General features: G+C 35.7%; 1 protein-coding gene across 2 annotated transcripts; it reads right to left on the bottom strand.

Moving 5' to 3' along the window:
• Positions 1-1,232: 1,232 nt before the first annotated feature.
• Positions 1,233-21,694, bottom strand: OWL1 (DNAJ heat shock N-terminal domain-containing protein). Of its 2 annotated transcripts, XM_086455343.1 has the most exons (13): positions 21,445-21,694; positions 19,413-19,699; positions 18,604-18,801; positions 18,381-18,495; positions 14,930-15,016; positions 13,481-13,569; positions 10,031-10,115; positions 8,617-8,670; positions 6,581-6,661; positions 4,359-4,436; positions 2,375-2,614; positions 1,629-1,736; positions 1,233-1,523 (listed from the first exon to the last, which is right to left on the bottom strand). In XM_086455343.1, the coding sequence occupies exons 1-13, from the start codon at positions 21,586-21,588 to the stop codon at positions 1,467-1,469; spliced, it is 1,623 nt and encodes a 540-aa protein (XP_086311469.1). In that variant the 5' UTR covers positions 21,589-21,694; the 3' UTR covers positions 1,233-1,466. The 2 variants fall into 2 exon arrangements, with proteins under 2 accessions (XP_086311469.1, XP_086311470.1); XM_086455344.1 differs by lacking the exon at positions 21,445-21,694 and having other exon boundaries at positions 19,499-19,638.
• Between the last annotated feature and the right edge of the window lie 1,801 nt (positions 21,695-23,495).

Genomic DNA, 23,495 nt, shown 5'->3' with positions numbered 1-23,495 from the left:
TGCGTAAATGATTTAAATACCCTCATCTCAAACCCACCTCCAACATATCAGTTCTTCTACCTCTAGGCTATAAATCATTTTAACCCAGTCAACCTGTCTTTGATCCATCGTCTTCAACCCGTTTTAGAAGACCCTTTATTTTTCTACCCAAAAAATCAGCCTCATTTATTATTCAAATATTGTATCTTCCTCATCAGGTTTGAAGACTCAAGGAGATGGAATAGGTCATGTTAAATAACCATTATTTGAGAAAAATCAAGGCAGGACATTGGCTAAGAGATTGAAGATGGGGGCATTTAGGTAAATTTTGATTAATCTTAATAGAGAAAACCAAGGTCACAGGGGCATATCAATAATTTGAAAATAGAATAGGGTATCTCAAATATTTACCAAAATATGGAGACCTGTGTCTAAATCACCCATAGTTAATAGGGATGGATCTAGATCATTTTAGTCCAGAGTCCAGAGTCCAGACCCAAACCGAACTCATTAGGTCTGGGTGCTTCCCATATGACTTGTGAACCACCTGTATAGAATGTACCCACAACATCCCTACAATGTGAATCACAGATGTTCCCATAACCTGAGGAAATTGACATTAAAAATAACCGATGTGGCCGAATTACCAAACATCTGTGGGGCGGTAGATTTGAGGCTAAATGTAGGCATCACAAATACTTGGGCCTCCAGTTAAATAAGTGCTCAAGAAAAAACTGGAGGAATATAATTTTTTTTTTCTCGGACCTCCGAAGAAAAACTGCCAGTTTATTAAAATATACACCAATTTACAAATCGTTCAATGCGATTGAGATCATTACCAATACAAGATCAGGTAAAGTCGTGTGAAAGTCTTACCAGCTTCTACAAGGGATCCTCAATAATGTCTTCCATCTCGGATCTGACTATCTCATGTGTATGCTCAAGGTCAAGATTAAGCTCAAGTTTGGGCACCATTGTAGGGTATCCATGAGGCTCATAAATGAGATTCTCTCTATTCAAATCACCATTACTTATAAAATGGCTTGAACAGCCATACAAAAAAAAAAAAAAATTACCCATCACTCAGGAAAATTAATACATCCTCCAAATCTAGATCAACGGTCGTTTTGTTTGAGATTTGAATCTTGGATGCAATGTGTGCAGAGCACAGGTTATGGAACCGTGACTCACCCTCAAAGAAAACACAGTACCCAGTAAGAAATTGCGAGATTTTTACTGTTTATGGACCGACAAGCAAGAATGTGAAGTTTTTATAATGACATTATTAGCATCAATTACATGTAACAATATGCAAAAGATTATATCAATGGCTTAGTTGTGCTCAACATGCCAGGAGAAACAAGGTGACAAATTGGCAAAGTGTGGCTCTACTAAAGGTTTACCTCAAAAGGCATGACAAGTGCATGCAAAATTGCTAGAGGTGACCCAGCTTCTTTCAATTTAAATCTTATACTGCTGGACGTAATTCAGGCTTGGTGCGCCTCCTGTGGTATCAACAATTCGGCATAGTCGTCCACCGTCACCTGCATACAATAAACCCAACACAACATTACATCCTTCAACAATATGTAGTATAGCTGCAACAGCAGAATAAAAGAAAAATAATTACAAAATAAATAAATAAAAACCTCGTATCTCTTGCCACCGTAAGTGTACTCCACATACAACAGCTTGGGTTCTTCGGGGCATGGATCGCAGAAGCCCATAATACCCGACTTTTTTACACCTTTGTGAAGCTGCACAAACAAATGGAAAACCATATGACTAGAGACTATGAATGTTTATGGCAGTCCACTTCATAGCATGCTCACTGTTGAGACAGGTCTGGTGTTACCCTATAGACCAATGGATCAAGTCTCTGCATTAGCTTCTAAGACCATTAAAATGTGGGACTGAACCTTGAAATGCAAGGCTTGGTAGGCCAGTAACATTCTGACTAGTGGGCACATATTTGATTCATCTATGCTAGTTTGCATTGCTTTTACATACAAATGTGCTTACATCCACGACATGCAGATATTCAAGATCTTGTAAACTATGTTGTTAATTATATTTACTCATGTTCAACTTAAACGGAACTATTCGAATACAACCATTAATAAAAGATACAGAATCTAAAAATAAACCGACAGAAGTTTGGGATGTAGTTATAATTAATCTATTGTAATATAAACAAAATATGGCATTTCAACTTCTAGAGAAGTACACCATATTATATAATTTAAGACTTCTATGCATGTAATGCGATCAGAGTGGCCTCATTAGTCATTATTTTGAAATTTTCAATTTCTAATTCTATCCGTAGTAATAAGGACAAAAGCTTAGACTCTTTCAGTCATGCAGGCAACGGAAAAAAATGTAAAACTAAACATACCTTGAGTTGCCCAGAATCACTCACTAGAAAGTTCAAAGGTAAGGTGACATCCAGGATTTGTGATGCCACCTCATCATCTGCTTCTCTTGATCCATTCCTTTTCTTAAAAGCTTTGTGGTTTCCATATACAGCTTTTGTAATTACCAGTCCGCCTGTTTCTAATTGCTTGTTTCTCTTTCTGTTGGCCACATTTTCTAATAATTTTTGAGCTTTCTCAGATGTTGCCCTTGCCTCTTGAACCTGCATAAAACAAAGGATACCACTTTAAAAAATGAAAAAATCGCAAGTAATAAATAACTACACCTCAACATATTTAATTAAGGCCAAGGAAAGACAAACACATCTCAAAAGCTTCAAAATAGGACATGGAACACTGAACATAGAACCAATCCTCATCAATTGCAAATATTTTAACAGAAGCTGAGATCACTTGTGCATTATCTCATTGATCAAAGGGTGAATAAAAGCAATCTTAGGCTTGTTGGAGTTAAGACTCAATACTACAACTCTATAGGCCACATACAAGCTGAACATATAAAATCTTTCTTTTAAAAAAAAAAATTCCAGCCCATTCCCCAAAACATTCCTCCCATTTTTCCTCTTATCTTTAAGCCAACCCAAATAAAGATGATTTATCTTCTTCCTCTAATATATAGCACTAAATCTAAGGTACATGGTCCAGGTATGTATATAGCTTCAGCTACAAGTGTTTTCAAGTCCCTTAAGTTCTGGAGTGCTGGGGCCACTAAAAATGCTAAAATGCCACTCTTACAAACTTGTGGTCCATGCGAGTAAGAACGAAAAAAAAATTGAGATTGAAATCTACAGACCATGCAAGCACTCAATTTCACCCAGTCCATATTTGTAGTAGCAGCCTCAAGGTTTATCATGTTTTAATTCAGAGAACTGACCTAAATCTTATTCAATCATCTTCAAATGATTAAAATCTATAAACTCAAATAAGTCATCAGCTCATTATTGGAAGTCGATAAAATAAAATTATGATAGATGCTCTTAAATAGAGGTACTTTTTTACTAGATGGTCACCCGATTGAGTAACAATACATACCACATCAATAAGAAGTAGCACTAGATTGAAGGCAATAAATAGAAAACATAGTTAAAAATTAGACATGAGTTTTCAAGTTTTTTTTATTTTAATGATAAGTTTAGTTTTTTTTATTATTAAAAAAGGGGATGAGATGACCCCAAAGTACAAACTTATCATTAAAAATAGAATTTTCCAATTTCTTTCATATTGTTGGTGTCATAAGATATATGATGGGGTCAAGAAGGCATTTGAAGCAACAACAACAACAACAAAGCCTTATCCCAAAGATTCAGGCCGGCTAAGAGAATATTGTTCCTCCATTCCATGTTTCCACACTTACTTCTTCTCACTTTGTCTAGAACCACATCTTCTGTTATGTCCTAACAGGAGCGAAATGAAATGTATGTTTAAGATTCATGTTAAGGGTGGTGAATGTTACACCGACAAAAACTTAATGCAAATTATATGGCCATGCCTACATAAAACAACAACAAAGCCTTATCTTAAAGATTTGGGGCCGGTTAAACAAATCTTCTTCCTCCATTTCATGTTTCCACACTTCTTTCTTCTCACTTTGTCTAGAACCGTGTTTTACGTTATGTCCTAGCACGAGTGAAATGAAATGTATGCTTAGGATTCACGTTGAGGGCGGTGAATGTTACAGTGACAATAAACTTAATGCAAATTATATGGCCATGCCTACACAAGCTTCCCAGTTACAAGCTTAAAGGGGGTACCCACTTCATGTAGATGGATTTTACATACATAGTTTATAAAATTCCTTAAACGAAAATAACACAATAGCACAAAACAACGTAGGAAAATAGATTGGATGGAAAATTTTAAATCCAGGAAAAAAAAAAACAAAGTTAACAAAAAAGTACTTTTAATGGGGGAAAAAATTCAGGAGTATAAAATATAAATATCCCATACCTGAGCGGAAGATTTTTCCATCTTCTCTAATGCCTTTTGCCTCTCCCTCTTAAGGTAAAAGGGTTTGACTACAAACACCTGTACATGCATATGGAAACAGAATTAATACATCTTAGTCAAAAGGATATTTGTTAGCCAAAGAAAAATGTTGTCCAAAACTTAAATTCCAGCACATCAATCATTCCCATTCAGATCAGGAGAACGGAAAATTAAAAACATTTTCAAAGGAAATAAAACAGTCAATAATCATGATCATGCCACTGCTTTTGGAATTTGGGCTATATAATTCCATTGAAATTGTATGCATGAAAAGAAAATTATTCCATGATTCATAAAAACAGATCAGGCAGCATTAAAAAACCTTCAAATGGCAGACAACATCCTAAGAAAATAATAAAGGAAGGATATGCTAAGACCCTTTCTTGGACCATAGAGGCAAAAGTACAACACAAAGTAAATATGATAACTTGAACTAATCTTTGTCAAATGTAAGATTGATGAAGTTTTTATTTATTATTTTTTTGGATAAATGAGAGCACTTTATTGATCGGAGGGGGCAGGATGACTTCCAAAGACATTACAACTAAAGGTTAGCAACTACAATTACAAATCAAAGCCCATCTAAAGCGAAGATCTTCGAAAAAGGTACCTCTAAACTCCCTTAACAACTTACACCAGAAAAAAAATAAAACTAAGGATACAAATAATTACTTTCTGCAGAGATTGCTTCTTCCATAAAAAAATCCTTCCATAAAAACCCCTTCCTACTACTCATAGCAGAGGGCCTCCAGCTTCAGAATAATTGAAGAATCGAGATGGGAAAACACCAAAAAAAAAATGTAAAAGAGATAAAAATGACACCACCCTCTCAGGCAAAATCACAATGGATAAGGAGGTGATTCACCGATTCTCCGCTTGATTTACACTATAAACAATAACCAACTAAAATGATACCCCTAGCTCTAAGATGATCATATGTTAAGAGTTTGTTCAAAGTCGTTTGTCCACAAAAAGGACCCTTAATGGAATCTTAGGATCCCAAATAACAGATGCGAGGAAACAAGGATCACCACACTCCTCCAACGCAGAATAAAAAATTGGCAGAAAATTTACCATCCTGACTGCAAGTCCAAGTCATGTAATCCTCTTCCAGATGAGCTCAAACATAGGAAGATAAAAAGATTGGTGAGAGATGCAACTTCCTGAATCTCCCAAGACTGATACCCTCCATCAGAAGTCATAAAACTAGACACAAGCATGTCTATCTTAGAAGACATCGAAAATAATCTAGGAGCAACCACATGCAAAGGGTCCTCACTGCACCATCGATCCTCCAAAAAACAAAAAAAGGTACTCTCTTCCCACCTTGAAGTGGATATGCTTACAAAACTCAGAAGACAACTTATATATTCCCTTCCACGCATTGCAACCATAGGACCAACTATTCGGCCAATTCTCCCAAGCCATTGTACACTAAACATACTTGGATTTAATTATTCCTACAAAAGTATTCTTGCTCAACCCTGAATCTTCACAAAAACTGCAAGCATTTATTTATGACCAAAAAGAAAGGGGGGCATGGGTTTAGAAACATGAGGATGATAAATATAGCACTGCTGGAAAACTAGTTATCACATTTTGATGTGGGGAAAAAACAGGGAATTTGAGCTGGGTTGGAAAAGTGGGGACGATCGGGCTCCAATTGGGTGTGGGATTTGGTATGGAGTTTCTAAGGTGATTCCAGAATTTCAAGGAAGCAATGGGTCTAAGGTAGGTAAAGGAAAATGGGTCCGCTTTTGGAAGACAAGTAGTGTAGAGAGAAAACTATGGTAAGAGAGAGCAGTGGAGAAGAATGTGAGAGAGAGAGAAAGAGATGCACACTCCAACATGGTATTTTCTAAAACGAATTACTTGAAGATAGTATTTTCAAGAATGCCACTAATAAGTCAATAACACAAAATACCACTGTGCCCCTAAACTAGATATCTGATGATATAAAATCTGACAGACCAGCATTATGACTATGATAACAATTCTAATTCAAGTTGAATTTTCTAAAATTACTGCTCAATGCTTCTCCAAATACCAAATTAGCATCTCATAATATATTTTAGAAGTGTTACCAGCAGTAGGTTTAAAAGGAATCAAATTTAGGAAATAGTAAAATAACTCAAAGTAGTCGAAAAATTGAAGGAAAAAAAGAGTGGGATGTTCATTGGAACCTTGAGAAGAAAATAGAGTGATGTTGGAACCGCTAATGCTCCAGTTGCAATGACCAGATTCAATTGCCTAGAAAGCAAAATCTGCAAAAAAATGATAACAGATAACTGGAAATGTACAAAAAATTCCACAAGTGAGCAAAGTGACACTAAAAAGCTAGTCTTTTAGGCAAGCATCTCAGGGAAAACACAAAACAGAAATGAGAAAACACACCTTGGAAACCATATGAAAATTGACTAGTGGGAAAACACACACACACACGATATTTCCTTTCCCCTGTATTACTACAGCTAAATTAGAGTTAGTAATACACCGATACCAAATTCTCAAGATTTTATAATGGATAGATATAGGTTCCCAACATGATATACCATATACATAGGATTAGTAAAATTATCCTCTAATCCAGGTTTAAAATTTCATTTCGAGGCAATGTTTCTGTTAGGAGAAAAACTAAAACGGTTTCAACTGAAACATACCCTGAATACTCAATGTCTCACAGTCGATGTTTCATTCTGGTTTTGGCACTGAAACATTCTGTCCAAAGCCACATCTATTGTTAGAGTGTTGCATGCCCCAACTACATGACTCCCTTGTTTCCCCATTAATGTCACAATTGTACTATATGTGACTTCTAGCCGTTCCGAGATTTTTTCATTGTAAGTTTCTGTTCTAACTTGGAAAAGAAAAGGACAGCAATTTCCAGTTTTCTTGTCAATTAGAAATGGTATTCCAACACCATCATCATCGGTGACATGCACCCAAGTTACTTGACTCAAAAGTGGTTTGGTGAATTCTGGGAAGAATCAAGGGAAACATGTTTTTTCCCCAATGCCCATCCCCTCCCCCCTTCTCTCTTTCCTCCCATGTGTGCCTTCTTTTGCCATGTTTATTGATTAATCCCGACTTTGTACAATATTAATGGGTCGGGCTGTTAAGTGATCTTGACAATGCATTGTTCTATCGTGTGATAGAACAATGCATATTTCAAAGAGATTGATCAGGAGTTTAACACCTGTTGCAATTACACGGGGAATTTGAGGAGAAAAATTATAGAATTTTCAAAGGACAAGACCAAGACAATAGAGAGTTGTCCTTCTCTATTATGGGTATTCTATTTTTTTTTTTGGTTGAAATCTTTAAGGAGTTCAATGGTGTCTTCTTCGAGGACTTCCTAGTCAAGTGAGATAGGGTTTGTAATATTTTCACATTGTTACTGTTACTATCCTTGTACTCGGGTTGGTCATCTCGACCTCCCTTATTTTCCCATTTTTAATATTTTTTTTTACTGATCAAAATTGTTCTATCATGTGAAATGCTTTGTCTTCAGGGCCTGGTGTGAAAGGACAAGTTATTTAGAGTTCGAATAATCTCAAAAACCCCACAATGGATGATCCATATCATCAAGATAAATAGCAAAAACAACTTTGAATTATACCAATCGTCTAGGATCTCAAGCAACAAAAATTTAATATATTAATGGAATTATCAAGGAAACAGCAGCAAGTGATCCCGGGTGTGAAAAGTATGGCACAAAGAACTACATTGTTATGTCATGGTTGTTTACACTTCAAGGTGCCCCAAATCAATTACAGTCTGTTAAGTATTGCTCAATTTCAACAGGGATGTGTTGATCCTGGTAGAGAAGTGGTTGCCACAATAAGAATTTGAACAGAGTGAAGCCACTAAATCTTTGTTGCCTCAAATTGTCATGCGGATCCTTTTTTTTTTTTTAAACCACAAAAACAGCCAAGGAGTTCCATATTTTTTTCCTATTGGATGGCCTTGTCTATTATACGGCCCAAGGAAGCAAGGCATTGTGATTACAGCAACTAACTAAACGCTAGATCTGAGAAATTACAGCAACTAACTAAACGCTAGATCTGAGAAATAAAGCTCAAACTTTATTTTGGAAAGGAATAAAATGCCCAAACAACAAACTTCTGTTACAAGAAGTGCTAGGGTTCAAGAAAAAAACATATAGGAACCTACGTAATATACAAGATTCATACAAGTGAAAAGATGGAATTAAGCTTACAGGAATGATTAGCTTTTGCCCTCCACGATGGAGCTCAAATCTCCAAAAAATCCCCTGATAACACAAGTAAAATGTGTCAAACCCATCCAACAAATACGTGACAATTCAAGGCATAAAATATATAAATATTTTTAAGAAAAATGTGTCGAGAGTGAGGAAATGGAGTTGATACACCTGAATAAATATTTGTAATGGGGTTGCAAAGAATGACAAAAAAGGACATTCATTGCCGCAAGGTAAGGAGGTTATATCATATTTAAGAAAAATGTGACGAGAGTGAGGAAATGGAGTCTCTGTTTACCACTTTTTGTGAAGTAATCCGCCATCTCATCTTCATCCCTTACAAAGTGAGACAATATAAGTGTCCATCACAACCAAAATGTAAATCACCAAGGTGTACCTAACTCATTCTTTTGTTGTTATGTAACTACATAACAATGTTAACAAAGCCTTATTCCAAAGTTTTGGGGTTGGCTTTCACCCATTTTTTAAGGAAAAAAATTAGGAAAGAAATAAATGATCTAATGTTTGAGATGACCATCGCGAATACAAAGATAACGCCAAAGTAAGACTTCTGGCTTACATACTGAGTCTCATCTAAACATAAGGACTTCAAAGAATATTCCTTCAAATTCCTCAAACTTACATTAAAATAGATTTTTAAAAAAAAAAACCAAAATGATGATTATAAGATCGTGAACCAATTGCCCTTTCCCTTCAAAGACTCGGTTGTTTCTCCCCTTCCACAGACCCTGGCACACCACAAAAGAAAGCAAAAGAATTCTATTTTTCCCATAAGACCCAGTGTAGCCAGTTCTCAAAAGGCAAGTGGACCGATGGAAGAAAAAACCCAAAGTAATGAAATAAAGACATGAAGTGTGTCCACAAGGCATATGCAACACCACAATATCATTTATAACTCCTCGACCAACTTGCACATGGAACAAAACAACTCTGTCAGTAGCCAAGTCTTTTTGTTATTGAGAGTGAACTCATAATTTCCTTCACCATCTCCATCCAGACTCTTTTAGGACCTTCAACTTGAACATTTCTTCAAACTAGGATTGTAATCAGCCTTCATTAAACATCCCAAACCATCTCAGCCATCTCTTGGCATTCCTTCCACAATGTCAAAGCTAAATTTACACTCCAAATACTCGATCTTGGTTCTATTATTGTCAGTATGTAACTAACGAACTAAATTTCTAGTTGACAGAATTACGTTGGTATCTCTAGATTGTAGCAGCATAACTCATTTCGAACTTCCGAGAATATCAATTTTCCATCATAGAGATACGAAAGACAAGAAAATGTCAAACTGCATATGTGGGTTTGCCAGAAATAAGGAACTTAAAAGCATAGTATAAATGTGAGAAGAATTCAAACTTATGCTTTCCTAGATAATTACAATCACCTGAATCCCTATTGAATAAAGCAACCGCACAGAGCTGAAATCAGATATTTTCCTCCCACCCCCAATTTCAAACTCAAGAGCAGTGCTGCAAAATCAAACACAAATGTCACTAAAGCAACAAAACAGGAAAATGTATTAAATTTTTGAAAAGGCAACTTATTATTCAATTTCTTCTAGAAGTAAATATTGAAAGTGATGACTAGTTTCGCTTTTTGATAGTTGAAACAAAAGTAGTTTAAAATATTTGCAAAGTAATTCCTGTTGTATCACGCCTATGATACAAAGAAGCCTCCAATGATTCTCTAGAGACATCCACAGTTGTTACAAATGATAAGAGCAAGAAGATTTAATAGAAAGGCTCTAAAAAGATTAATACTGGCACCAGTGAAAATTCAAGAATTAGTACAAATTAAAAGGACATTGTAAGAACAAATTAATAGAAATCCTTCATTGATAAAAGCTTTCCTTATTGAAAGAGAGAGGAGAAGAGAATTCATGGGAAACTATAGTTGAGTTTTTACTAAATTACCAACAAAAAAAAAAGGACATTGTAAGAACATGTTCATGAAAGACCACTTTAATACATACACGTTAGATGTGTATTTAGAATACTATCACTCACCTAACAAAAGCATCTAGAGTAGTATCAAAAGTTCTACATTTTAAAAATAAATTAAAACAGAACTCTTGGAATAGCTAAAAATGAACAATGGACACTTTGTCAACTCTGATCTCACAATTCCCTTGTATAGTTGTTAAGGATACATTTTATATGATTGTGCCAAGGGGTCTCACTACGAGTTCTACTATGTTCAACTACTCTACCCTAAACTCTACCATAGGAGGGGAGAAGAGAAGGAAGAAGAAACAACCGACAAAGTGTCCTTTCAAGGTCAAATAGTTTTGCAGCTCCACCAGAAAATGTTAATCCTATCTCTGAAACACAGTTTGTTTCAAATGCCCAATTTGATTAAAATTTTACAAAAATTATTTTAAATATGAATTGAAAATAAAATAAAACACCATGCATGGAAATTTCCTAAAAAACAGAAGCCCTATTAATGCAGAAATTTTTCAAAAAATGTACTACCTAAAAGTTGAGAAGAATAACACAACTAAGCATCATTAATCCACCATTCTATGATTCATGATTAGATATCCATTTCGTATCAAATTGGGAGCCTAAGCTCTTTCACTAAGTAAGCCGTTTTTTCGCGTGATACTCTTTGTATATGAGGGTTTCTTCTACATAGCACCCTGACACCTTACTTACTACATCAGAGGGAAAAGAACAGAATTGAATGAAGGAGCAGGATTCGCTCAGCCAACACCAACTTCTTGGGACAAGGCTTTGATGATGGCAGTGATTTTTTTTTTTATCAAAAAAAAAGATAAGATAAATTGGTTCAATCAACTGTATTTTAAGTTGTAACTGATAAAGAAAAGCTCAATTCTAAGCTGCCTTTATGAATACTTCGAATCTTTGGATTTTGGATTCAGAAGGGGCTTTAATGATTGGGAAATTTAGGAATTGGCAGAGTTGACTTTCATGCTTGATTAGACTATCGTAGAGCGGTCGGATCTTGATAAGAGGGTGTGGATTTGCACAAAGGATAAAATTTTCTAGGTAAGATCCTTGTGTGATTCTTTGACGATACATGGCTTATCTTTTTTTCCAGTGGGTCCCATCAAAGGTGTCTTTCTTTATTTGATTGGCGGCCTCTGGTAAAATTCTAACCTTTGATAATCTAATGATTAAGGGCTTTGTTGGTCCAATTTTTTGTTCCATTTGAAAAGGGAGTGGGGAATTGGTGTCTCACATTTTGATTCATTGCCAATTTGTTCATAAAATCTGGGACCATTGTTTGGGTGTTTTTTATTGCTCTTGGGTGTTTCCATCTTTGGTCTTAGTCTCTTTTTCAAGAGTGGAACCATTACGTTTTCTCGGGTAGAAATACCTTTGGTCCATTAACCCTTTTATCGTATGCTAGGTAACATGGCGAGAAAGAAATCGAAGAGTTTTCAATGGCCCTGATTCGGATCTTCAAAACATAATTCTGGAAGTGTTAGGTTTATTGTTCTTTGAGAGCAAATTGAACAATGATTTCAAAGTGGTGTTCTTTGAAGATTTTGTGTTTCGTTGGGATGCTTTACGCTAGTATTAGCACTGTACTTGTTTTGTTAGTTTGTTCTTTCTTCTTGTATTGTGGCTGGTTATCTCAACCGGTCAGTTTATTTTTAATAAAATTATTTTGTTTATAAAAAAGGTCAATTCTGATTTTTTTTTTTTTTTTTTAAACAAGATAAGTTGGACTTAAACCCCGACCTCATGGTTGCATTGCAATATTTCAACAAATTGAGCTACGGGTCCGAGACCCCAACTCTGAATTTTCACTAAATCTCAGCAAGTCAAGTGGATATTAGAAATGATACAAAAAATCGTCTTTACACTCCACCACAGGATATAAGCCTCAGCAATATCCAAGACATTTGGTCATAAGGCTGAAAATGCATGGGGTTCATGCAGGTGACACCAACCCTGGCCTAAGTGATATCAACAGCAAACTTGATGGAGAAAAATGACTGCCATGCAGGTGTGGGTTGATGTAGATACACTCGTTAACTTAAAGCCAGTTTAAAGGAGCCAGCTTGATAAGTTGGTGTGAGTTTTAACTTTTGATTCCACAACTTGTGTTCAAAATCCTCCTACACTCACTTAAGCAAAATGACCATCAGAAGCATTTAATCCCAAATACAAGCATGGGGTTCAAACAGAATAAGGAGTGTCCACTGTCTTAATACATTGTAGAATGCTCAAGTCGTATGATAATAATTATCCATTTTCAGCTGTTAGTGGGTTTTCCCCAAAAGACATGGTGGATTTTTTAGCTTGTAGCAATGAGATTTAATCGTGAATATGGAAGGAGCGATACATGCAGGAGATCCCAGCCCTTTGAGATGCTCAAGGCATTTGTTAATGGATTGACCTACGGCTGGAAAGGAGTTCAAAGAGGTCAAGACTCATGATATTTTTGGGGATTGAACAACGCTGACTCTTGATAAAATAGTTGCTCCCTAACAGGAGTTATGATAGTCCTATGCGAGGTTTCAAAACCTGAATCAAGACATTGTCCCAGTCAAGAGAAAAGAAAAGAAAGTCTCAACTGAGACAATCCAGAAAGATTGAAAGTTCCGGGATCAATATTTTGTTCCTGATTTGACTGAAACCTACATGTGACAATCGAGGCATTTCGAGACAGTAAGAAACTTTAAACCATGATCCTAAGTATTCCTCTTTTTCAAGGGAAATATTTTCCCTACTATACTATTTTCTTTGTGGCCTTTCATAAAACTGTAAGGCTCAATATGTTTATATGCAACAATAATATGAATTAAAAATATATATACAGAAAGACGATAATGTATCTAAACCATGTGCACAACATATACCTTCCAACTCTGCCTGCAATGCGGCCATGGGACTTCGAGGAGAAGCGGCGAGTATAATGAGCTGATGCCCCAAAAGAACTTGTCCCAAACTGTATAAGATTGGACATGTTTAATGAATCAAAACCAGAATAGACCAATATAATTGTGGCAAACGAAAAACCCGCAGTAAAGAATGAACTCAAGGAGAAGTACACAAATCATGTGAAAGGTCATGATTAGAACAAGAGAAACAATGTATTCAACCAATCCAATCACCTCATTCCAGTAGATTGCAGTTCTTAAAATGCTTAAAGAGGGGGGTAAAACACTACAGCAGAGAAAAATTGCAGTTTTATAATGCATTTTCGACATTTTGAAAGCTAGAATTGTTCTATAATAACAAATGTACAACGTTGTTGTACCATGTAATTTTATCACTCATAACTAGTCCCACACATGTAGGAACTAAGAAACTCTTACACGCTAAGAATAATAACTATAGTATAAAAACAAATAAAAAGTACAAAGGATAGATACAAACCCCCCCCCCCCACCCCATCGCAAAAAAAGGAGTGGTTCTTTTCTGTGTATGCAGTTTTGAATGAGTACTATTGTTTTTGTTTACAAAGCATTAAATGCAGTTTATGAAATGTAACTAAGCATATATAACACTATCTTATAAATGCATGTCAAAATCTGAGGTGACCAACGCACACCTTGATAGCGTTATATAATTATTGCACCATTTTTAAATGCAAGAAAGATGTTGCTGAAAAAGAGTTGGCATGAAAAATGCATGATTACTGAAGAATGGTACACTTTCATGGAAGGTTATAGAAAGAAGAAAGTGCCTCAAGGCACAAGGCACAAGCTTAAAATGAAGTAAAACTTTTTGCTGACCATTTTAACCACGTAATTGGGATTATAATTTAAATACCACTACAGTACTCTATCCCAGAAATTATAAAATGAACTGTCACTTCAATCCTCCACAAAAATTGCAAAACTGATGAAATAAAAGTATGGTGAAGATACACATCTGTATGAGACAGATCCTCAGCACTCCCAGAGTTCACCCAACATGGAATGAAGTCAATAAGCAAGCGGGTGCGTGTGTGTGATGGGAGGTGGGGGGGGGGGGGGGATAGAAGCTCAGCTGCCATTTCACGGAACCGGACTACAAAATACGTAACAGAAAGGTTGAATTTGTGTTTTGCTTAGTTGATTGCAATGGGTTCATTGCAGCAAAAAAAAAATTTATTCCGTTCTGTCACAGGCTTCTTCCTTGATTTCTTGCAACTGCTAATGACTATGGAAGCTTGGAATTCCTCTATTAGTGGAGTTTTATGAACCTGTGACTTCAAGTGCATGCATGCAAGTAAGTGTGCACGCATGTGTGTGTGTGTGTGTGTGTGTGTTGGGGAGGGGTGGGAGACAATAATATTTTAAGAATGTAAATAACAGATATACCTTCAGCTCTCCGGCGGCAGACGTTTTCTCATCCTTCTTCTGCCATCCTACAGAAATAGATGATTCCACCCCTAAAGCAAGTCCTATCTGGACAAGAAAAGGCAACAAATCAAAAGTTACAACCTTCGCAAATAAAAGCAAACACGGCAGGAGTGTGGTAATTAAATATCATAAATCCCAACACATGCAACAAAACAATAAGACAAGCACTAGTCACAGGAGATGGAGAACAAGAGAATTACAAGGGAATCACACATGAAGTCGAAATCAGATAGAGTTCAGATAACAAAATTTAAACCACATAGACTTTATGAACCAATCCATTTCTGAACAAGTGCTTCCAATGCCCATCTATAGACAACAAGTTCGATTGAGGTCCTTCCTGTCCAAAACATGGTGATCAACTAAACTTGATTTTACAGTTGCTCTTGAAGCATACCTCCCCCATATGGACCTGGAACTTAGTCGTAGGAACCCTTTACCCTATGTGTCATTCCCTCTCACACTTCCATGCCAATGCTGTCATTAATGATAGTTTTGAGTGAGAGGTAGGACAGCCGCAGCAGCCATGAAGCTTGATTGGACAATGCCTCATGGTATGAACCCGACGAATTTGTCATTACTCAGAAATGCATATGACCAACAGCCATCTTAGTAAAGGTCGCCATCATACCATATGACTGCACGGACCTGAATGCCACAGTCCATTGATAAATGGGTTACTCAAGGCTGCTTCCTAAAAAATCGTGGATGCAATGGTTGCATCCTAATACAAGACATCCTAGTGGAAAATATTGCGATTCAACAATAACCCTTGTCATCAAGTACGCCACTTATAGCCATATTGGTTTAAGGTTGCACTCAGCACACAACCTTCGGCTACCATTGTCTTTAGAAAGTCATGCTATGTGGATAACCATGCTACCTGCACCCATCCTGGCTATGGCTGCACTCAAAATTCGTTGTCTTGGAGGTAGCAAGAAAGCATGACACTTACGACTACAATGAAAAGCCAGAGCCCTTGTTGTCATCAAATTCTCCTCAGGGGGATCTCCTCAAATGGAGCCCAAATGAAAGCTCAAATATGCATGCCTGGCACAAAGGGTAACATTCTCGACATGCAAGGGACTAAATGTATATGGCACTATTACTCGATGCGACATGTTGGCAATAAAATAGACGATCTGTAACCTTTTTTGTTCAAGGCGCAATGTTAGCTAAAATAGTTAGCACTGACTACAATTTTTTTTTATAGTAGGAAAAGAAGGCCACGAAACAGAAACAAGATATTTACAAGAAAAAACAAACAATCGAGAGCAGCACAACTAGTCTAAAAATAAAAGCTCCCATCTGCAAATGAAATCTTCAAAAAAGAAGCCTCTGAACTTGGAGAATAGTTTGATCCACAAGAATAATAGTCCCAAAACTGCGAGCAGCACTTGTCAGTCATTGGCACCAAATCACCCAAAAACTTTCCTCCCTTTGTTAGGTTGTATGCAAAAAGTGTCCCATTTATCAGATTGAGGATTAGAGTGCTTCAAACTGTTAGGTGGTGACCGTCAGAGCCATTCTCATGGCCTCATGAAAAAAGGAGCTGGTTTTAAAAGAATCACAAATAAAGATGTTGATATTCCATCTCAACTTGTCTCCCTTTCCCCCTCTCTATTTCTCTCTTTGCACATGATCTCCTCCAAGTAGCCCTATTCATGGCAACATAACAACCAAATACCCATTAACTTGGTTTAGACAAAAATTAGTCATTGCTGAATCGCTTCCAAATGAGTAAAGTCTTATCCACATCACCATAACCATAACCTAATACACTCATTAGTTTGCAAATCAAGTCAATTTCGTAAAAATAGCTTATTCCAATTAGAAACAATGCCCTAGCTGACAATGTTATCCAAAAAAAGTACCAGTTATCTCATTGAACAATGTGGAAGAGGGTTAAAGGATCAAGTAGAGAATAATGATACATATAAAAAGTGTACAAACGATCCTTTGTATAAAGGGAACACTCCCTATTTAAGTATAAGTTTTTTTAATTTTTATTGATAAGCTGGGGTTGAAGGGGGCCCTCCCAAAAATACACTTCTAACAAGTGTAATTACATGTGAGATCTTCCTCTAAAATACTTTGAAGCTATTTTAGTGTAAGTTCCTTTTGCTAGTATTTAAAATTTTAAATAAAAATAAAAGCTGCAAAGGAAACCAAATGTTTTCTCCCCAAATTCTTGTACAAGAAAAAAAAATAACATAAAAATCTGTAGCAATTGCCATCACATACGAATTGATGTATATCCAGTGTTTAAGAAAAATTGTCTTGAAGCGAAGTGCAAGGCGTGCAGCTCAGTTGAGGTTTAAGCATAGAATGTGCAAAGTAAACTGATTATTTATTTCTTCACCTCTTTCCCCGTAATACCTTCTCCAATTATGTTGGAAACTATTTTTTTAAAAAGGACCCAACATACAAAGATTTTGGTCATCTCTGCCACTATATTGAGGGAAATACCATAACATAAGTTTTCCCATTTTGAAAATTTTGGTATTTGTGTTCACATTTCTCATCCAATTGTTATGACATTGCTTCCTACAAATTTCTTCCAACTAAATAGTTCAAATGCATATTTTCTTCTCTTCAAGGCAAACCCTTGCAAAACTAAATCCCAAAAAAAAATTAAAAAAATGCAAGCAACAAATACATTCAAAATTTGAGTAGACAATTGTGTAACTAACAATGGCTTATGGTTAATCACAGACTATCTTTATTGATAATTGATAAATCTAGAAATGTGAGTACATCCCATCATCTAATTTTATCCATAGAATGTGGATGATGCTAGATAAATTAGGTATTTGGCTTTATAACTGTCACTCATTAAGATAGATCATAAAAGAGATTTTTCAAATCATATTTTTTTCCTTTCTTTTTTTATCTTATGGTTGAATCTATCTTTTAAAAAGTTATTCTAATTTTTATGAAATTTAGAGTATGAAAACGGTCTATGCCATGTAGCACCTCAAGGCGTACGCCTTGCCTCAGAGGCAAACTGCCTCATACACGCAACAGTATTGCTCTAATTGTCCCATTAAGGTCTCCTTGATGTTTCTGAAAATAATATAACAAAACTACCAAAAAAAAAAAAAATCAACTTGTATTGACAAAAAGCGTACATTTTTCAAATCATATATATTTTTTTTCCTTTCTTTTTCATCTTATGGTTGAATCTATCTTTTAAAAAGTTATTCTAAATTTTATGAAATTTAGAGCATGAAAACAATCTATGCCATGTCGCGCCTCAAGGCTTACACCTTGCCTCAGAGGCAAACTGCCTCATACACGCAACAGTATTGCTCTAATTTTCCCATTATGGTCTCCTTGATGCTTCTGAAAATAATATAACAAAACTACCAACAACAAAAAAACCAACTTGTCTGGACAAAAAGTGTACATTTCCGCTTGATGTCTCAGATAGCTGGCGAGTCCAAGCATTGGAAAGATTGATTGAGCCATCTCTCAAAGATATTGCAATTCCACTGGTAGCAGTTGAGTGAAGTGATAGATGGCTGGAAGAAAGAAGGAGATAAGAAGGTAATGACAGTGGTAGAGAAAGAAATCTTGGTGGCAAAAGCTGTTGAGCAATCAAGCTAACTTACAAAAAGCAATTGCCCTACCGAGTCATCTGTACCCCAATAAGTGCCCGTAAACCAGCTGAAGCCATGAACTCTATGGAAGCGACAGAGGAAACCTGATGTCTCAGCACAACAGTAGCTGCTCCGCCACCAGAATTTCCAGTAACCTCCAAATTTCCACCGATAGCAATAACATTGCGCTTTGATATTTGAGACTGAACTTCACTAGACATGGCCATCCTAACATTTAAGCAGTTTAATCAAACATAAGTAGCTCGCAGAGAAAATAGGCATATAGAATAACAAAGACCTTGGGTCAAGGACAAGGGAATATTGATAGAAAGCTCTTTTTCTTAATATGATAAGAAACTAAAACATATTTTATATTAGAAAAGGCATAGAAAATTGGAGTAGAGCTTATATATCTTTTATAGATGAAGAATTAATAAAAGAATCCAATTCAGAGAGAAGGATTGTGAAAGAAGATTAGTTTACATGAAAATAATGTTACTAGTCAAAATGGAAATGAAATTTTATGGACACAAAATCTATATAGTAACCCGCATTTGTGCAAGGATACACATAGTATTCTTTTATGATGACCGGAATTTTAATAAAGAAGCCTCTCTTTGTAGTGCTTCAAAGTGTGAAGAAATATGAACCATAAGAGGCCTACAAAAGTTGTTTGTCGGCTAAAGGTATTCAAAACAAAGTATAATGAAAATATAATTTTCCAAACGAGATTAAAGGCGTTTGAAGTGTCAGATGAAAGGGTAAAAACATTCAAATTAAAAAATTTATCCAAAAAAAAGAGTTTTGAATGGAAGTATTTGAAAGATGAATAGGTGTACCCTCTCATGATGCCACCACCATTTAGGAACTGTGGTAAAGACAAATGTGCAAGAATTGAACCAGAAGGTCGGACATGGGCTGAGACCTTTTCTTGTTCCTTCCGACGTCGTAGTCTTTCAAATTCTTCTTTGATCTCTTCGGCTTTACTCAACTTTGGACCAAGCTCCAACCCTGAAGTTAGTCCTTCCATACCGTAGATATCATATATTTGTCGTTTACGCTCATCTGTTAAGATTTCATATGCTTCACAGATCCGTTGAAAATTTTCTGTAGCAATATCCTTCATCTGAAATTAAATGAGCATTATAAAAAATGAGTATAATACTCACACTGAAAAAGAAAAAGTGGTAGTGCTCCACTTAATAAAATAACTGAAATAGAACAACAAAGGTTTGATTGAAGTAGGTATTAATAGGGTTTTGATGAGCTCATTCTAGTGTTTAGGTGCTCAAGTTTAAGGATCTATGTGTTGAAAATAAGATTTACGGTAAATATTTGCAATGGGGTGATTTTAACAAGATAGAGACATTAAAGTGAAGTTATTGAATTAATTTTTATGGTTTATTGAATTTTAAGTTTTGATGGAAAGGCTAGTAAGATTTTTTTGGTTTTTGAGTTTTTAACTGCTGGGTTTTTTTAGAGAAAAAATGAGGATAGGGATAGAAGTTGTGTAGATAAGAAAGTAAGGTCTCGCTAATTAATGTGCATATTTGGACAAACTACAGAGATATACAGCACAAGAATATGTCTATGCCAAGATAATAGAGGTCATACTTCGCATGCAATACATTATGATAATTAAAATTGGATTTTACCACTGAACACACTAATGGAGGGAACAAACCCCTATCGTTAAAAATATTGTTGTTAGAAGCGTTTTTGTCTTTAATAAAATAGAAACTCAAAATAAATAAAATTCAAAACCTAAAATCTAGTTGACTAACATGGGACCCATGCAAAACCTTTGATCGGCTAACATGGAAACCCTACTCTAGTTGGTAAGAACAAAATTCAGAACTCCCATTTTTTCGACTATTATGGGAGGACATATATGCGCTGTCGACCAGCACTAAAATCGCACCTAGAACTGTTATGAAGCCCAGCTCGACTAACTCACATATTTTGTGTGGCACAACAGCACACACAAAACCATGATATTGGACTGCTACTGGAGTTGGACTAGTTGAGAAATTCTCTATATTCTATATCCAAAAGAATGATTATGAGGCCTTTAAGTATAGCTCATGTATCACATACTTTCATGTTCATGTATTTGATTTCAAACTTTATGTAGACTAGACATTACTAAGATTTGGGGATCGAACCAAGTGACCCTGTTTTTGACAATTGGGTGGCTCCTTCTCACCTAATAATGAAAACTAATTTCTTTTTAAATGAAACTTTACCAATTAAAACTCAGAGAGACGCTCATAGTCATTAAGAAAATAAGGCACCAAACCATTTCGGTAGTTCATGTAGAAGTACCCATCAATCACGAAAAACAACTACAACCCACAATCACCAAACACGTTTGAATAAAAACAAAATTAAGTCTTCACTACTCGGATAATCACCAAACACGTTTGAATAAAAACAAAATCAAGTCTTCACTACTCGGATCGCCATTTTGAGCCAAAATACAATTTCTTTTCCAACAAATCTTGCAAAAAACAAAACAAAAAAATGAGCAAAATTTACATCCCAACAGATTCTAATTGGTTGGCACCATATGAGAGACGCTCATACTCATTAAGAAAATAAGGCACCAAACCATTTCAGTAGTTCATGCAGAAATACCCATCAGTCACGAAAAACATCTACAACCCACAATCACCAAACACGCTTGAATAAAAAAAATCAACTGATTAGATTCAAAATTATTCGTTTAAGGGTCTATTCGGATCGCCATTTTGAGCCAAAATACAATTTTTTCCCAACAAATCTTGCAAAAAAAACAAAAAAAAAAAAAATTTTGAGTAAAATTTACATCCTAACAAGTATGTGTAGATTAAGAGAGAGGGAGAGAGGAACCTGAGGAGATTGATATTTGTCTGGATGATAAATTTGAGCCCATTGACGATAAGCTTTCCTGATTTCTTCATCTGAGGCTTCTGGAGAAATGTTGAGAAGGGCGTAAAGTTCTCTGCGAGGCCGCCCTGATTCGTCTTCCTTCATCTCTTCTCTGTTAGGGTTTTACACTTTCACAGAGATTTTACCTCAAATAGATGTACTTAGTCACCATAGTGTAAGGGGTTAGGGTTTAAGAGTTAAGACTTGAGCCTTTAAACGAACAGAGGAAATAAAAATGGAGTCGCGATCCACAATGGTGTCCCGTTCCCATAACTACTTTAGGTTTCTACGTGGCGCATTTTTATTGGACAAAAACGTGCCATGTAGACACCTTACCTTTATTATTGGAACGGGACACCACTCTGATCCTAAATCTTAAATATGGGATTCGTCCTCCGCACGTAGTTTCGTTCGTGCGCAGCGCACGAACCTATTCGGATTCTGACGTATGACTTATATCCGTTTAAGAACAATGGGTTTAATGGTCTATTAACCTGACCCGATTGTGTTATGGTCTTCAGTGGGCCTGGTTTTGGGCCGATCCGGCCTGGACCTCCATGGACGGGGTTTAGGTTTGTAATTTGCTCCATTTAATTGTCGGGCAGGTTATGCCCACCTTATTATGTGCTTGGGTTTAGAATGTAGGCCCGTTGATCCGCCCGGACCGGTGTACTTATATTAAAATATATTACATAGTATATTTCATCTTCTTCATGTACTTAGGTTTCCAACGTTGAGTCAAATCATTTTCGATGATTTTTTATCGTAAATGACAAATAGAAATGATGTATTTCTCATTTTGAACATTTAGATGTTTTTTTTTTTTGACAATTTATAATAAAAAAATGAAGAAAGAACTCGAGATTCGAAAAGAAAATTACAGTGTTGAGTTCACCACTTTTTTATTATTGTCAAGCTCACCACTTTTTATTATTGTCGAGCTCACCATTTTTTATTTATTGTCGAGTTCAATATTTTTATTGTCGAACTCACCACTTTTTATTATTGAGCTCACCAATTTTATCTGTCGTCGAGCTCACCAATTTGTATTGTTGAGTTCAACAATTTAAAAAAATATGTTGTACTCGACAATAAAAATATTGAACTTAAAAATAAAAAACGATGAGCTTGACGCTAGTAAAATTCCTTGGTTTTCATTTTTTAAGTTTTTCCAACTAAAATACATGAAAAGGTCGACTAACAATTTGTATAGATTGATTCCAAACCAAAAGAACTATCCTTGATTGATTTCCATCAAAAAACAAATGAAGCAAAGGAATAGATTTAATAATAATTATAAAAAAAAACTAACTTTTTACAAACATCTTCAAAATGCTTGAAAAACTCTTTGAAAATGGCTTATTCTTCTTTCTAAAGTCCTTTCCATCGGAATGGAGTTTGCAAAACTCGGTTAAGATGTTGAAAATCCAATTATTTTGACGAAAATTGTAAGTTTGAATTGTTATGACAATTTCAAATTTTCAATCGTGAGAAATGTCAAGAGTGGGGTTCAAAGACTGAGGAGAGTGAAAATGATACGAAAAAAAAAAAAAAACAATTTGAGAGAGCATGTGACACTTGACCTCAAATAATTATTTTCCATTGAAAATAACATAAAAATGAATTCAAAATGTCAAAAAAAAAAAAAAAAAAAACTATGAATGACTATAGGCATGTGTCCAAATTCCAAAAAAAAATTCAAAATACCCTCAAACAAAAAAAAAATTATGAAGTCGTCCTCACTGTAGACATGAAATGTTCACAATGAACATCAATGCTACATTGTTTGGAGTCGCCACCATTCTTTTTTGGAAATGGGTGTGAATGGGCACCCGAATTGATTTTTTGAAAACCATTTTTTTCATGGCATTATAGTGACTCTCATATGTTGGAAAGGGCACGGTCTACCTAAGATCTAGGTAAGGAGGTCCGGTTAGAGGATGGGGAAGGTGTTAGGCACCCCATCCTCTCCACCAAAGGTGGTTACCTTGCTTGGCCATTTTATTTTGTAA

Source organism: Akebia trifoliata, chromosome 10, assembly GCF_017979445.1.
Source record: "Akebia trifoliata isolate Shusen 1 chromosome 10, ASM1797944v1, whole genome shotgun sequence".
In the NCBI taxonomy this organism is placed as follows: Eukaryota; Viridiplantae; Streptophyta; class Magnoliopsida; order Ranunculales; family Lardizabalaceae; genus Akebia; species Akebia trifoliata.
This window is presented reverse-complemented; position numbering and strand designations above follow the sequence as displayed.

Excerpts from the sequence above, each read along its gene's own strand:
- OWL1 (XM_086455343.1), bottom strand. The coding sequence starts at position 21,588 with ATGAAGGAAGACGAATCAGGGCGGCCTCGCAGAGAACTTTACGCCCTT. Across the intron at positions 6,662-8,616 it reads GGCAAAAGCTAATCATTCCT|ATTTTGCTTTCTAGGCAATT; the intron begins GTAAGCTTAATT and ends ATTTTTTTGCAG. Across the intron at positions 2,615-4,358 it reads TGGAAAAATCTTCCGCTCAG|GTTCAAGAGGCAAGGGCAAC; the intron begins GTATGGGATATT and ends TGTTTTATGCAG.